The sequence below is a fragment of the Lepisosteus oculatus genome, chromosome 6 (assembly GCF_040954835.1).
Source record: "Lepisosteus oculatus isolate fLepOcu1 chromosome 6, fLepOcu1.hap2, whole genome shotgun sequence".
Taxonomy (NCBI): Eukaryota; Metazoa; Chordata; class Actinopteri; order Semionotiformes; family Lepisosteidae; genus Lepisosteus; species Lepisosteus oculatus.
Window position 1 is genome coordinate 56,301,695 of NC_090701.1, and position 17,094 is coordinate 56,318,788.

The 17,094-nt window shown below is 43.2% G+C and overlaps 1 protein-coding gene across 3 annotated transcripts in view; it reads left to right on the top strand.

The window, feature by feature from the left end:
* The window catches only part of LOC102683809 (microtubule cross-linking factor 1), a 79,221-nt gene that overhangs the window by 44,423 nt on the left and 17,704 nt on the right, over nt 1-17,094 (top strand). For 2 of the 3 annotated variants that reach the window (XM_069191612.1, XM_069191614.1), the window contains exons 5-9: nt 83-1,459; nt 6,805-6,951; nt 11,732-11,854; nt 12,162-12,395; nt 13,436-13,579. In XM_069191612.1, the coding sequence (XP_069047713.1) occupies nt 83-1,459; nt 6,805-6,951; nt 11,732-11,854; nt 12,162-12,395; nt 13,436-13,579 (2,025 nt within the window). The remainder of the gene's footprint in view (nt 1-82; nt 1,460-6,804; nt 6,952-11,731; nt 11,855-12,161; nt 12,396-13,435; nt 13,580-17,094) is intronic. The other variant, XM_069191613.1, reaches the window with a different exon arrangement.

Here is a 17,094-nt window from a genome sequence, read left to right on the forward strand (position 1 = left end):
TCTGTACAGTTCACTATATTTGGGTCGACTGTCGTCTCTGTTTAACAGCAGCTTTCGTTCGTCGTCGTCCTTTTCCCTCTAGGAGGACAGCGCCGACCTCAAGTGCCAACTCCAGTTTTCCAAGGAGGAGTCAGCTCTGATGCGCAAGAAAATGGCGAAACTGGGCCGGGAGAAGGACGAGCTGGAGCAGGAGCTGCAGAAGTACAAGTCGGTTTACGGGGATGTCGACAGCCCTCTGCCCACAGGGGAGTGCGGAGGCCCGCCCAGCACCCGGGAGGCCGAGCTGAAGCTGCGCCTCAAGCTGGTGGAGGAGGAAGCGAACATCCTAGGGAGGAAGATCGTGGAGCTGGAAGTGGAGAACCGGGGGCTGAGGGCTGAGAACGAGGACCTTCGCTGTCAGTACGAAAAGGATTGCCTCGGGAGGGAGCACATCTCCAGCATGCCCACGTCCCCCTACGGGGACTCCCTGGAGTCCGCTGCAGAGCTCCGGCGCCACCTGCAGTTCGTGGAGGAAGAGGCCGAGTTGCTCCGGCGATCCATCTCCGAGATAGAGGACCACAACAGACAGCTGACCACCGAGCTGAACCGCTTCAAGTTCGGACCGAGCCAGGAGGCCAGGTGGGCGGAGGAAGATGGGGTCCCCAGATCGCCGAACGGAGGCAGCGCCGGCGGGGCTAGTGGGGGGGGGTTGCTGCAGGAGGAACTGAAAGCAGCCCGCTTGCAGATCAACGAGCTGAGCGGGAAGGTGATGAAGCTGCAGTACGAAAACCGTGTCCTGATCTCTAACGCGCAGCGGTACGACTTGGTCTCCCATCTCGGCCTGCGCACGGCCAGCCCGCGAGACAGCGACGCGGAGAGCGACGCGGGCAAGAAGGACGGCGAGGAAGAGGAAACGATGGGGCGGTCGCTCTTTCTGCACCCTAAGAGGGAAGGGCCGGTGGGTGGGGAGAGTGACTCCGAGGACCTGTTCGAGAAGACCTCGGGGTTTGGGAGTGGCAAGCCCTCGGAGATGAGTGACTTGAGCGCGGTGGAGCTCGTCCAGCAGAAGAAGGAAGACACGGAGACTTTAGCCAACGTGAAACGTGAAGCAGAGCGGCTTGGGAAAACCGTAGATCGCCTTATCGTAGACACCGACAGCCTAATTTATGATGCGAAGGTGCTGGTGATGACTGGGACTGCCCTTGAGGAGGAGTTCAGAGGGGATGGGAATTCAGCAGAGGGCAAGACAGAGCCTCAGCTACTGGATGCCATCAATGCCCGCATGAAAGCCTTCAGGACAGAGCTGCATACCTTCATGGAGAAAGTGGACCACATCGGCGAAGGCCTCAGGGAACAGGTGGATGACCTCTCCCCCATGCCAAACCTCACGGAGTCAGCCAGCTTCCTGTCTGGGGTCACCTCAATGTCACGAGACTCGCCTATTGGCACCTTAGGGAAGGACCTCATCGCTGACTTCCAGGTAGGCAAGCGCTTTTTATTCCGTTTCATTAGAGGACCCACGCTGCCTCCCCGGCAGAAGAACGTGGAGGAGGCAGTGCAAGACGTGCTGTTTCTGCTTCTTTTTTTGTTACGGTTTACTTTCGAAAAAGGCCTGCAGATGGCTTCTGCTCATTAATACAAAAAAATAGCTATATCCCATATGAAAATGAGCTGATTTGTTTGAAATTATTTCCTTTTAGTGAAGTCATTTTAAGGACAGAGATGGTCTTGTGCCTTTCTTTACCACTACTTGTGATTCGATTAGGATCTATAGTAGCAGCTAAACATATATGAATGGCTAAAATGTCTAAAAGAGGCACTGAAGTGTCTAGGTGACTACGCCTTTTTCTTGGTCAGCATAAATTCAGTGCACTTGATATATGAAATCCAGATACAGCAAAACCTCGATATTTGCGAGTGCTATATTTGCGATGACGCCTATTCGCGTGAAATCTTTAGGGATCACAATTTCTGCGTTCACGGACCAAATTTGCCGTTTCACAGGCAGCAAAGTAGCTTCATCTTGCAGATCTACTGTAAATCACCCAGCCTGAGTTGGTCTTTGTATTAGAGACACAACTTCGTGAACAGAGTTAACATGTTTATGTAGAAGTGCATTGTGAGCTATGCCTGTATGTGACTTAGTGTTGTGCTACGAAATAAAAGAATAATTTTAAAAGCCCTCCAACGTCCCCTAAGTTACCACAGTCTTAGTTCTCATGTGTCTCGCAGCAACGAATAACAAAAGAAATGAAAAGAAATACTGTAATTAAACTGCAGGGTCAAGAGGGTGAGTTGTTTGAGAGGGAAGGGAGTGAGCACACAATTTAAATTCCTGTCTGTCATTACTGTGCTGCAGTCAACTTCATGACAGTACATCAGCGCTACAATTATTATAATAAAAACAAGATATAAAAACTAAAGAAAGATTGAAAGATGAAAAAACTGTCATACAGGGTGAGATATAATAAAACAGTGATCTGATAGATCTGTTTTCCCAATGCATTAACATGAATTATACTGTAGGGGGGCAAAAACAGTTCTTGCCACAGAAGCATACCTATTTTCCCCATAAGGTTTCAAGTCCCATCTTTGCAAATTCGCCATTCATTGGTCCTGCAAGGGGCCTCGCCCTCTCAAATACCGAGGTCTTACTGTATGTTGTTAGTGGTAGTAAAAGCATGTGTTCCCCATGTGAAACGTAGGCGGCCACAAATAAAGAAGCTGCCACTGTTATAATAAAACATGAATCTTAAGTAAAAGAAACCTCACTCAAATTTATTTTCAAACTTAAACAACCTTTTTCGTTCAAACCCGACCGTCTCCTGTGTAAACCAGTTCAGAGGAAGAAATCACAAGAAAGTTTCAGTCTCTCTTGTGCTCGCCCCTGGCAGCATTGAGCTTGGGGGTTGGTGATAATACCCTGCTCATGTTGGGCTTTGTTTTGACACACCTGACTATCCGCCATGTCCCGGAGATGTTTCACACGATTCGGGTCTTAATTTTATGCGGGAATTTATCCTTTCGAATTGAAGTGGAACTTGGAAGCATCCGTCAGCAAGACATGGTCATGGAGGACACCGACAAGCAAGTCCTGCACATTAACCCTGAAATTATTTTACCAAAATTATTCAGAATCTTTTTTACCTCTTTATTGACATGGAATAAAAACCTTAAGTTTCTTTTGTTTAAGGGTATATACAATATTAACTTGACAATTGAAATGTAAAATCTATTTTCAAAAACAAAGATCCTTACTTGAATTGGGTTGTGAACATTTTTAACAAAAAATTGTTTGCAAAGGGATTTTACAGTCTTGCATTATTTAGCTCTAAACACACCGTTAAACAAAAATAAGTAGTTCTACTGCGCAGGTGTTTTCTTGTGTTTGTCTTTTGGAAGCATCATTACATTTGTTGTCAATTGATATTTTATTCTTACAACATGTTCTTGTTTTGTATTTTGTTTTACTGCTGTAGATAAATTTCACCATTGGACAGAGCATTGTCAAGTTGTCTTCCTAATGTGGCTGCTTGCCCACTGTCTTTTTATTCTTCAAAAGAAATTTCAGGATAAAAAAGAAACATTGACTAATATTATTTTTCAGAGGCTGATTTCTGCGATAATGAGTATTACCTGACACAATTTAGAAGTCAGAATATCATGTCCAAAAGATAACAATGAAACAAACTTCTAAGGTAGTTGATCTCCGTATGAAAAGAAAATTGAATAATCACATTCACCCTGATGGCCTCCCGTATCGTCAGTGTGTTTCCTCTCTGTTGATGTATAAATGGTAAGGTCAATTCAAACCTTCAAGAGAAGTGGCCACACTGCAGACCTCCAACCGTCAGGCTGTGCTTTTCTGCAATATGGTTTCCACCATGCTGTTCCTGCTGCTAGTCTTAGCTGCTTCTTCTGTTGCTTACTCTATGCCATAAGTGCTTGGTATAGCTCTTTTTCTTCCTGTGCTTAAAGAGCAACAAGATCTCCCAGTGCTGAAAAGAAGCGAGTGTACTTCAGTCTGCTGTAGATGTAGGATCAGTCTCAGCTAAAGCACTGGGAAATCTTCAGTTCCATAGTTTCGAACTTGATATTCGCAGTCCATGTACTTCTGCTTGAGGCATGGTGTAACCAAGTCGCACTTGCCCAATCTGCTGAACTTAAAGAATCACTTTTAAATTTTCTTGTTTTCTATCTGAGGTGAGCTTTGTATTGTTAACCTTTATTTTACATTTATATATAGAACAATGCTGTTATTAATTTAAAAAGTATATCCCTAAATTTGTGTGAATGATATTTAAAGGTACTGTATCAGTGAATACCTTCTAAATTGAAGCTACAGTAAGTGCTTCTTTTCTGCATGTCAATGCTGCAGGATGACACTATAGAACATTTTTTAAAATATGTTAAACTGCATATGATGAGAGCAGGTAAATATTGGTATCCACTGTCACAGCCCACTGGGCATGCCATAACAGAATCTTTAAACCAGGCCGGTCCTGAACAGACCACACAGGCTAAAATCAGCCGTCACCGCAACCACATAAACAAATCTAAACAAAACCTATGCTCCTCTTGAGATACTCACTGAACTGTCCCTGACTGTCATACCAGGAAACTGATCTGCTTACTGGCTTCCAAACAATCTCTAGATTGGTCTCTCACTATGACCCTTCTCAAAACCTTCAGCGGTCTCAAATCTCTCTTGAGACTTCCAAACACTGCTCAGAATCTCAAAACTCATGGTTTCTTGGTGAATCCCTCCCCCTCGGGCCAGGCTGCTCACAGAGGATCTGCTCTCTGGCCTCCAGTTGACAGACACTGCCAGCACAGCCTCCACTTCCTCATTTTTAAACTGTCACCTGACCAATTGTCACGCAGCAACTGGTCAGGTGACTGAGGTCAGTGGCTTATTCCCCCAGAGGTTTCCACTGAACTCTCACACTCTCAAAAGCAAATCTGTTTTTTCCATCCTCAGTAATGTATGGGAAAGAAACAAAGACTGTAAAGTTCTGTAAAGAACAACAAACTGAGCTCACCACGATCACGAAAGCATGAAACATGAGTGGATGAAGCGATTCTTTAAAACAGCAGGCTTGGACAAGATGTTGCTAAATAGGGATCTGCATTTGAATTTTAAGGAAAGGAACATGTAATTGACATTGATGATTTGTAAATATCTGTGTTTCCAGCCCATACCTGCTAATTATTTGTGGAAAACATTAAAATGGTATATACATATGGTTGTTTGTATAAACCAGGGGTCTCAAACTCAAATGAATGTGGGGGCCGCATTAGATAAAATGCGCTAATCGGCGGGCCGCATTCATACACACACAAAATGCATCAAATATTAAAAACTTAATTGAAACTGAAATTTTTATTTGAAACACGTTGGTTAACTTTACTCAATCTCCTCGACATCATGTGAGGTTATTCCTGACGTTCTTCATTCTGGCTGCTTTGTTGACAGCGTTTTGCAGAGACCAGAACGTCAACATTAGGCCTAATAACACGTGAAGTAGCCAATCGCAATGTTGCTCAGAAATGTTCATCAGTGAGTCTTGACCATAAAACTGATTTGTTGATCTTCATTGACGAGAAAAACTGTTTGCATACGTACTGTACGTACTGCCAATCATTGGTATGTTTCTAGCAGACGCACCTCGGAAACCTTTTTTTTCTGTCCGTCTACTCTATTTACTAACAGCACTCTGTCAGCCAGCAATCAGGCAACAGAGACGTACACACCAGCTCCTCGGATTAACAAACTCACAAGGGCTATGAATAGGACCCGTATGCTGGTTAAAGGTGGTTACAAGACATGGGACAAAACAGGAGTAAACAATTAACTACTATTTACATTAGGTTTCATAGTCACTATTTCCATCAGCAGGATGGCCTAGTGGTCACTCTGCAGGCCCACGGACCATCTTCCGGCTACAGTTCCCAGCCTGCACCGCGGCGCATGCAGGAGTCGGGTGCGCCTCCGCTTCATCACCCGGCGAGGGCGCTACAATATTTCCAAGGCGATGATTGAAACAGGAAATGAATCTCTAGAACAAAAAAATGTATCAGATGACCACAACGACTGAATTTTATTGGTAACTTTTTGTTAGTCCACGTGAGCCGTTGCGGGCCACGTGTTTGAGACCCCTGGTATAAACTAACCCCAAGAAGTTTTGAGTTCACAAGACTCTCTGTTAAGTCACACAGCCGTCTTCTCTTTTGAGGAGCAACCTCTTCATTTTCAGCTGGAATTTTGAATGAGTCTTACAGTTTAATTGGTAGGAGGACTACACCAAGCCCTTCTTGCCTTATAGTTAATGATGCTGATGATTGTATGCGAGTAATAAAGTTACTGCATGTTCTCAGGAGTCCCACCACAAGAGTCTTCACTGGGCACTGCTTGTCTGCATGGCACTGAGCCAGGGCACGCCCTGCGTCTCTAACTCGGTCATGGTTGTATGCCAGCTGTTGGTTTTGACTCATGCATCCCTCATTGCATGCGCCTCATAACCGGTGTTTGCATTCTTTTTCCTCTCTCTTTCTCCTTGTTGTTTTCTTTCCAGATGTTTCAGCCCATGATTTTGCTCGTCCTCGTTTTAGTTCTGTTCTCATCACTCTCTTACGCCACCGTGTTCAAGTTGTTTTTTCTCTTCACACTCTTCTTTGTCTTATAGTTTTGTTTTGTTCTGTTTTTCCAGTCGTCCTCTTCACCCGTTTTTTTTGTGTTTCTTTATTTGCCCTCCCCGGCCTTCGTTCTTTGTTTACCGATCGTCCATGCACCCCTGCCCCCTGCCCCTGCTCCTCCCCCCACAGTCCACACTGAGGGATCAGACGGAGGGGCGTCTAACACAGGAGTGTGACGTGGAGCCAGAGACCCAGAGCGGTCCTCTGGGTGCTGACCAAAGCAGGCGAACCGAAGGAGACAATAAGTACCACAGGCCAGAGTGTTTAAGTATAGAGGTCAGTGCCTCATCACTCTTCCTTTAACGGTTTCAGAGCTCAAAATCACAAATCGTAGTTTGGGAAAATCAGACACCAGGACCCTAAGTGCAGAAAAAGAGGTGTCAGTGGCAAAACGCAAGTGATTGTTTACACAATTAAGGCTTACTGTATTGCTATGAAAAAAGTTTCACGTGGCCTATGCTACCACCAAAAAGAGAGTCTATTTGTGGTGGTTTTATCTCAGTTTGATTGTGTGGTTAAGTTTCTATTCTACAAATTTGTTTCATCTTTGCGATTCATTGGTCCCATTAACTGATAAGAAATGTGACTGTGTTTTACCTTTAGCTGTTACTAGGTTTAGCACAATGCCAAAGTTAATTTGCCCTAAACTGGCTGCACGTGCACCGCATTTTGGCTACCTTCATGCTGAAATACCTCCCCCCCAAAAAAAATCAAGTAATAAAAAGAAGTTTTATGCTGTTAATTTTTCAAAGAGTTGCAGTATTCAAGATTAGAAATAAATCAAATGTCACTCACATAATTAATGCAGAATAATGTTTTTTTTTTCAATTAAAATAAAACTGACTTGTCCCTTATATCAAAAAATACATAATAGCAAAGTCTCTGTGAGACAACGGGCTTTGCAGATCTGACAGGATTTAATCGACCATGAAGGGACAATCAGACAGTCGGAAAGGCAGGAATTCAGCTCCGCTTTATCCCTTTCAGTTTGATTTCAGTTTCTCCTTCACAAAATCCTCTGCTCTTTCAGCCACTGCTTCTTATTGTAGATATTATGATTTGTGGATGTTTTGTTTTTCAGCTTATTTTTATTTGCTACTGGACTTCTTGAGGTCTTTTGGTGTCACTTCCCTTAAAGGAAAAAAAAATATTTCAAAATGATCGCCGTCCTGCATTTTCAAATTGGTTTTACTCGTCTAAATTGTGCCTACTTTCACAGCTGGCAGGATGTCTGTGTGGTTTGTTTTATTGCATTTTTGTAACTATCTGTGTGATAAAGATATCACTTTTGGTTATACAACATATTGGCTTTCATTTTTTTCTTCAAAAAAACATGACAAAGTGGTGGGTGAATAGTACACAATTTTGCTGACAGTTTATCTTTGTTGCATAGGTCTATCTATGTGCAGCAACTGAACCTAAATTGATAAGTGTTTATTTTTTATGCTGTATTGCTCCATCAGATACATCACTGCTTAAGTCACTTATTTGCTGAGGTATCTGAATTTCTGCTGGTAGATGAAACAAGTTTTATCCAAGGATCCTTGTGTCATTACCCAGCCTATCCAAACAAAATGCTGGCTTGATTTAGTACTGCATGTGTACTATACAGTACCAAACATATGTGCCATCAATTCTAGATTTAAAGCAACAGTTAGAGGTTAATTCCACACTGAAATGTTAAAAGAAAGAGTAGAGTAAAAAACACAGCATTTTGACTTTGTTCTGTCTTCTGGTATACAGTAGAGACGAGAGGAAGTGAATAAACAGAGTTTTGAGCAAACAGTGAACATGCACAGAGTATGGATGAAAAGGGATAATTTAGGAAAGAATAGTGGTACACACTGTGTATATACAGTATATACTGTATATACAGAGAACTGTAGTAGTTGAGTCATTTGAATAAAAGCATAAATTAAAATGTTAAAACTCCTCTGCAGTGACATTGAAAGGCTTTTCTTACTCTTGGTAGTTTGCTGACAGTGCATGGTTCATGTCAAACTAATTTTGTTTAATAAAATATAAAAAATTCAAATGTTAAACAATTAATATGTTTTTGGTGTAGTGCTTTAGTTGTATAAGTCCAGAAACAACAGTAACCTATTTTAAAGTAAAAGAATATATCCCAGAATTGATAGCAACTGACCTCACTGCTTGATTTGCTGAGTTCTGAAAAGACTACAGTATGTCAATGGACATTTCTGAAGTTGATAATAAAGTTAAATGTCCAACAGAAATTGCGAACACAACCGAATTCACAACTATTGGAACTTTTAAGTAAATGGCTAAATAATCATTTAAATAATATCCAGTTATTTTTATTGACATTTTACCTCAGTTAGCTTAATGAAACTGTTATCCTTTGAAGCACAATGTATATTTCTCTTGATCCAGAAGCCTGTAAGTAACCTTCAGAGTCTGAAGTAATTGAGACAAATGTGAAAATCTGGGACAGTCTACCAGATTTGGCTGAGCGACTAAGTGCTGGTTCTATTAAGCCTAAAGGTTTATAAAGGATTACTTCACATTAAATGTAATTAACATGGATTCAAGGAAAGATATACACACAGTGCCTTTCAGATCTACTTACAGCCTTCCAACGATGTCCCGTTTTATTGAATTGCAAATGATGTACTGTATACCCATTTATTAAAGTGAATATTGCTAATCAAAACTCGAATACTCAAACAGGGACACTTTTCTGGGTGAAAATATTTCCTGAAACTGAAAGAAGCAATAAGTTAAAAGAGGACAGGCTGGGTTTTTGCCCAATTCCCAAGTTACTAATTTCCTCTGAAGCACTCATGTTCACAAGAAATCGATTCTGCTGTATCACAGAAAATAGTAAGGAGAGTGTAGCAAGAAGCAGAGAGTTATAGTTATTTGTCAGTGGGCAACTTGATAAAAATAGACTGCATATTTGTAAAGGAACAATGCCATTTCACATATTATCACCTCTCTCCACTCTCACACACCTGGAGAAAGCTCTATAGCTGAAACATTGCTTCTCCTTGCTGTTTTTCAGTGTGGAATTAACCTTTCTGTATTGCTTTGCAGCAAATGCATGCTGACACAGCTCCCACTCAAACGTCAGGTTTTTCCTATCAAGTCAGAAAGGAAGAACAACAGGTTGTGCTGACTTTCCTAGCTGTGTGACCGTGACCCCATGAAGATCGAGTATACATTTGTACGGGAAATAATTAGGAATGCAAAAAGCAGAACATTGTTAACACTGTGTGACAGAGAGCCTCAAGTATGTACAGCTGGTATAGCCAGCAGGAGAGGAAATTTCCTTGGGAGAATGAGAGAAGTTTATAGCAAAATGCTAGCTGATGATATCCTTCATTGCATTTTACCGTGAAAAGATTAATTTACGTTAAAAAAGTAAATTAAGCAATGTGATCAATTTTACCTTTTGAGTTGTGTTTCATAAGCATTACAAAATGTATCCCTGTTTTTCATTGGTGCATTGGCTTTTCTGTTCTCCTTAATACATGCACGAACAGTAAAACGTTTTGGGGGAAAATGCCACGCACTGTGCTGTAAATGAAACAATTATTCATTGTAGAATAAGGTCTCATAAAGTCCTGAAACACTTTGGAACTTCAACAAAACATTATATTAAATACTCCATAATATATAGGTTTATTTCATAACTTTTGGATTTGATATCACCTTACCTATAGTCGTAGGTGGAAAGTCAGTGATGCGTTCAAGTCAGATACCCCCGTGAAAAACGAATCTGTCCACCTCTAGTGCTAACACAAGGGTGGAGCCCGAACCCTGGCAGCATCAGCACACACTGACAGTGGCCTCCTTCCATTCCGTCTGTGGAGCAGCTGGCAGTGACACTGGCAGTGGTTGACCTTGGCTTACTCGTCTAACCCTTTTATCCAGAACCTTCTCGGCTGCGTTATTTGGAAACAAGGCGGATATAAGGAATTTTATTGTGAAAATTTGCCGTGGAGAAAAAAGCGTTGTGTTGGTGGATTTGAGGATTACTCACACTGGTCTTGCTGTAACAGCAAGCAGAAGCACAGATCTAAAAACACTGCACGATCATAACGCTGCCCAGTGATATTACTATGAAGGGAGATGAGCTGCTTTTGAAAGCTGGCATTAATGGCCCTGCATGCCATCATTCTGCAGCTGGCTTAATGTCATCCCTTTCCTCTTATGTGTACTGTGTGTTTTTCCATTACAAAATAACACACACAACTAGAATCCAGAGAAACCACTATCCCTTTTACTAACTACTGTTGAGCCAGCAGCTGAAGCTGGGGTACACGATGATTTTTTTCGATGATTTAGAGTTTTTTGGGGGTTTTTGCATTAAATCCAGCGGAGTTAGTGGCTGCCACTGTTAACCTATGGACGTGATCCCAGTAACCTCTCCGAATCCACAAACAGATCATAGGGTTGTCATATGCAGTTGACAAGGTATGAGTCAATTGTGAGTACTTTTCTCAGCTGACAATATCATTGGACCTTAGTGATCAGATCAATTCTGAATTCCCAGGTGAGTGCAAAAGGGAGGCATAAAGTTACAATGTTTTCTTTGAGCATACCACAACCTTTTGTAATATTTATTTTATTATTGTACTGATAATAAGTACCTTATTAAAATTATAGTGGATCCTGCTGTCAATATAATCTCCAAAAATAAGCTTCTTGAATATAATATTGCCTCTGGCACAAAAATCACTTCGGCTACAAGAACAGAAACACAGTCTTATAAGAAATTGAAAGAATTATCCGTCTGTGGTTAGCAGGGAACATCAAAATATGATCATAAACTGCAGTTTTTGATAAGCATCTCATGTTGGTCTGCGCTTCTGTTGACTCTGTTCTATTGATTGATTCACTCACACGATCGCCATGAATGAGATTCCTGTATTTTTGCATGTGGAAAATACATAAGCAGCGTAGTGTACAGTTAATGGGAGTCATAGGAATTTTTTTTTTTTAAAGTGGCGGACAAAATTTGCTGCAGCTGAAGTAAAAACGTCAAAAAGTTCCTGTGAAGGTAACCTGTCGTCCTTCCCTTGGGGGTTAGCTCAGGGACGCCCCTGTTGTATCGGAGGCGGGTAGTCCAGTGAGGGAGATCCAGGCCCGACTGGAGCAGGAGAGGAGACTGCGGCAGGAGGAGCAGGACCTCAACGCCAGCCACATCCTGCAGGTACCGCCGCCCTCCCGCCGCCTCAGGCAGACACCGCAGCCGGCGAGACACGGGCACGGCCGACGGCGTGTTCCTCGGGGCAGCCGCGGCAGCCCCCCGTCTCCGTGCTCTCCCGCGGCGCTTTGAGCGATCGAGGCCGTCTTCTCCGCGGCGCGAAACCCTGAACAGAACCACCACCCCCCCTCCGCACACGGCGCGAGGCCCGGCCTCCGTACGCCGACTCCCGCGGCGGCCCGGCCCGCCCTGCAGAAGTCGGGTCGGGGGCGGGAGAAACGCTGACGGTCCCGCTTTCCCCCCCGCTGCCCAGCTGGAAGAGGAGCACCGGAAGGCCGTGCTGCGGAAGGAGAGCGAGCTCCAGGGCCTGCGCCTCCAGAGCAAGCTGCAGGAGAGGGCCTGGGCCCAGGAGAAGGGCCTGCTGCGGGAGGAGGTCCGGCTCTTCCGCCACCACACCTTCGTCTCCTACGTCAAGCTGCAGTGGTTGCTCAAGCACTGGAGACAGGGCAAGCCGCTCGACGAGGACGAGGAGGACGACCTCATGGAGGCGAGTGGCCCCCGGCGCACTGGGGTTTGGGATCCCATCCTCACTGCTTCACATGGTGTCAGGCATGAGCACACAAGGGATTGGATTTGAAAACCGTTCTATTTTTATTATTATTTTGCCTTTTTCATAAATGTGGCGGCTTTTCACCCACCCAGTATCCATCTCACATCACATAAGGGGGTCATTATTTTACAGTGGGTGCATATTTATTCTTATGTTTGTTTTTTATTGTTTATTCTTTGGCATAATTCGGCAAATCAAAAGGTTTATTGCCACATGTACAAGAACAGTACATTGGAATCCTTATTCCAGACAATCGCTCGGGACTTGCACAGTACAGCAGGCGACATGGTGGAGCAGACGAAAACAAACAGTGCCGACGGTTTACATTACAAACATAATAAATAATAACAACCAGAACACTAAATTTGTTGTTGTGGAGAAGAATAAGTATGTAGTGGTGAAAAACAAAACAGGTAGACCCTGCAAAAAGTGCGAAGTGTAGACGTGCATTGAGTCTGAGGCCCTGAGCTATAGAGGATGTGCACTGCAGTGGGATAGAAGCTGTTCTTGAGTCTAGTGGTCCAGCTTTAACAGTGTGGTACCGCTTGCCAGAGCGCAGGGGGGAGAACAGTCTGTGTCCGGGATGGATTGGGCTTCACTGTGACAGCGGATGGTGTGAATCTCACCGATTGATGGTAAATCGTATCCTTATTAGGAAATAAGTAAGAAAAAAAATATTAAAGCTAACATTTTCCCCAAAACTAACGCAAAATTCAAAAGTGTATCCAAGTTCATAATAAATTTTGAACACATTCAATATGTCATATTAGTCCACTGTCCTCATAGCAGGTCAACAAGAGTGCAATCTGTAGTGTATCTATTTCTAGCATCACTGGCATCTTAGCTTTGTAGAAGCACAAGTGCAGCTTTTACAGATGGTCTTACTTAATTCACATAACAGCAAAAGTCGTAAGAGTGCATTAGATCATTTTCTTAGAATCTCTCTGACCCTGCTTGTGAATTGTATTTTTTTCCAGTATGAGAAGTTCGACAGTATGCCCGAACTGAACCTGCTCTTGGAACAGAAGGATTGCGAGGAAAGCGAATATTTTCTCTCAGGGGAGAGCAGTGACCAGGGACCACCTCTGCAGACCCCAGAGCTCATCCAGCAGCAAAAGCAGGTACTGTGCCTCAGTCCCAGCTATGTGTCCTTGATGGATTAAAGGCTGTGTTTGAAATTCCAGGTCTGTCCTTTCCAGTCTGGCTTAAAACATCCAGGGCCGCTTTCTCACTGATGCCCAGTTCAAGGTCAGGGCTGCTGTGTCTGCAGAGTTTCATTCCAGCTTAGCTCTCAATAATGCATTTGAAGTAACTGCCACAACCCTTTGATCAGTTCGGTTTATTTGTCATATGCACAAGTGCAATGAAATGCTTATACAAAGACATTAAGGAACCACCAAAACACAGAGACGCAACAACAAGAACAAGTTAAATAGCATTCAACTTAAAAATAAAATCTGCACAATCAGTGTGAGAAGAGGAAAAAAACAGTGTGAGTCTGTGATGGGGTACAGTTCAGTAATATGACAGCTTGCGGGAACTGTCTCTGAATTTGGAGGTTCGTGCCTTTATGCTCCTATAACACTTACCAGAGGGAATAGGGCAGAAAACCAGGATGCTGTCTTTGTTGTCTTTAGCGATGCTTTCAGCTTTTCTGAGACAACGAGTTGTGAAAAGTTGTAAAGCGTCTTTGTCATGTCCGGTGGGATTGCCGTTCCACACAGTGATGCCACTAGTGAGGACACTTTCTGTAGTGCTGCGGTAAATGTTCGTGAGCAGCCCCTTCCCCGTACCGGAATTCTTTAGGCACCGTAGAAACTGGAGACACGGTCGTGCCCTGTCCAGACTGGCTGCAGGGCCCAGTCCGTCAGTGAGGATCTGCAGTCCAAGGAATCTGAGGCTGGTTGTTTGCTTGTGCTTCTGTTCTCAAGAGACCTACAGAGGCTGCGGGACTGTGACGTGGTGACTCTTTGGGGTGTAGGGACCAGCAGCCGGACTCTTTTGAGCGTGCTCTCTTGTGTGGAAAGAAGTCAGATGCAATGGAGGCTTTTAAACCTCATAAAGGAGTGCATCATAGGTCAGACAACCTACATATAATCAAATCTAGCTCCTTGTTCAGAGCTCTCTGGATTTGTCTTTTTAAAACATTTCATGGTCAGGTAGCTATTCTGCTTCTGATCCATAAAACAAAGACCAAACCGTGAAGACTCTTCTTCTCACTTCAAGGTAGCTACAGGAATAATAGTCACTTTTTGTCCTTTTTTATCAGCTTCTGACAGCAAGTAAAGTCTTCCGTTGGGCTTTTCTCCCACCACATCCTTTCCCTCCAGGCTCTCCGTCTGGCCACCCAGAACAGCAAAGGCTTATAGGTTCTTCCTGCTTTACGTACTTTCTGACCACATTGCTAAGGATTCTGGGAGCTGTAATCCTCCCCTGACTGTCTCAGCTCTTGTCAAGCAGGGATTTCCAGTTCTGGAAGGCCGATGTGTCTCTTTCATAAGAGCCACATTTCATAAGAGCCTATAGACAAACAGACCTTCCAGGATTAGGACAAGAGACCCCTGCTCTGAAAGGTCAGTGTCTCAGTTCAAGATGAGGGTTCAAAATGTCACAATATATACTAAACCAAGGGTGAACCAAGGGTCTCTAATCCTGTTCTGGAGAACCTCAGTTACATTCCTCTGTTAATATTGTGGCACTAGGGATTGGGTACCATAACAGAATCTATAAAACAGGTCCAGGAAAACAGTCACATAAACACGTCATAAGATATAAGCCAGTGAGAAACAACACACCAAACAAAAGCCTAGTCGTCTTTGAGCTGCCGTCTTCTTCCAAGTCCCTAACTAGCATTAACAGATACCTAAGATGCTTACCTTCTTAAAACAGCACAATAGCCTCTTCCTGAGACGTTCACAAAACTCTTTCTAAAATAAGCTTTTCTGAAGCTTTTAAATTTACAGCAATCCAAAAACAAATTACGGTTCTGTAGGCTCACAGCAACTTGGCTGGTCGCTTCATTCTTCCCAAGCAACAGAACATACTATTGGAGGCTTCTGCTTCCTGCATTATGAACTGTCACCTGTCCAATTGTCTTCCAGCAACTGGTCAGGCGAGTGAGGGCAGGAGCTCTTTCACCCCAGCTTCCTGGGGAATGTGGTCCTAACAGGGCTGCAGCCTTGTCTGAGCCTGCTGTACTATGGCAATATACATATTCTAAATTTCGGCGGCAGTTTTACAAAATTGCATCAATACAAAAGCTGCAATGCACTGGCATCCTGCCCAGTGTGTATCCCGCCATGTGCCCATGTGCAACACAAGCCAGTAGTACTGAATCTCAGAGAGAAGACGAATCAGCACATGAAGGGTCACCTGAACAAAAAAAGGCTTTTGGCAGCAACCTCAAGGCAATCTTTTCAGGGGCTACGGACGTCCTTGATGTTCCCGAAAAAGGAAAACACTTCAGGAGGTGATTTATTATGTGCTTACTGCTTTGGCTGACAGTGAATGAGACACAGTATGTTGATCTTATGGAGGAACTCAACAGAGTATCTCCTCCAGTCTCTGCAAACACACACAGAAGCATTTGTGCATTAACAGCCACACATTCTCATTCACAAAACTGAGAGAGCTTTCAGTGCCTGTGGAAACGTTGTTGCTTGCAAAAACTGAAACAATTGACAGACTTCTAATTAAAATTCAGGTCTATTTTTTTACTGGAAAGATGTCCTGGGAGTTTCTTATAAAAGAGTTTATGGGTTTATTTATAATTCTGGTGTGTGTTGTGTTTTATTTCTGCATGTTGTTTTTTTCTCATAAAAATAACACTAAGAAAGTGAATACAATACCAATCCTTACATTAAAATGGAATTCTTTTATCAGGCATTAATCAATTATCAGTTTTATTGTTGTCCAGAGAAGACATTGAAATGTGTTACCTGTTTTGTAATGTGCAATTCTAAGACTTGTGGATACATTTTTCTGTATGATCATGGGTTCATTTTGTGTTTTCATTTTTTTTCTATTCTTTTGAAACATTTTTAACCTTAGAGGTCAATGGATTGTGACACTTTTGTATTTTACCGTGTGGACTGGGACACTTGTCTTTTTATCTTGTGTATTGAATCTGAAAGTTCCCTGTGAAAGGAAAGTGGCTCTGTCTGTATGGAGCTTCCATGTTCCCCTGTAGTTTTGAAGACATCTTCTCTGTGTTAACTGGCATCACTAAATTGCCCCTGTGCATCTGTGCTTTATGCGGTGGCCTCGAACCCTGTGTCCTCCTGGTTAGGTTTTGACCCACCAGGTGCCTCTGATTCCTCTGACAGCCCCGTGCCAAAAGTGCCCTGACAAACCGTCCGGTGTCTGGAGTGATGAAGCACCGCTGAGCTTGTCACTCCTAGTCCCTCTGCTTCGTCACAATACAAATATGAAACATTCTGGGATCCTTTCGGATGAAACGTGCTGCATATGTACACAATTCATCTTAAAATCTTAACACTATGTTTTATTTAAAAGCTTACAGTGTTACACGTTTTGTGCTGCCTTTTTCTCATTTGATTATTATAAAAGTACCAGAAGTTCACCTTCGTGTGTCTTTGAGGTCTTTTTGTCTAACTATGGCAAGATTTCCAAAACA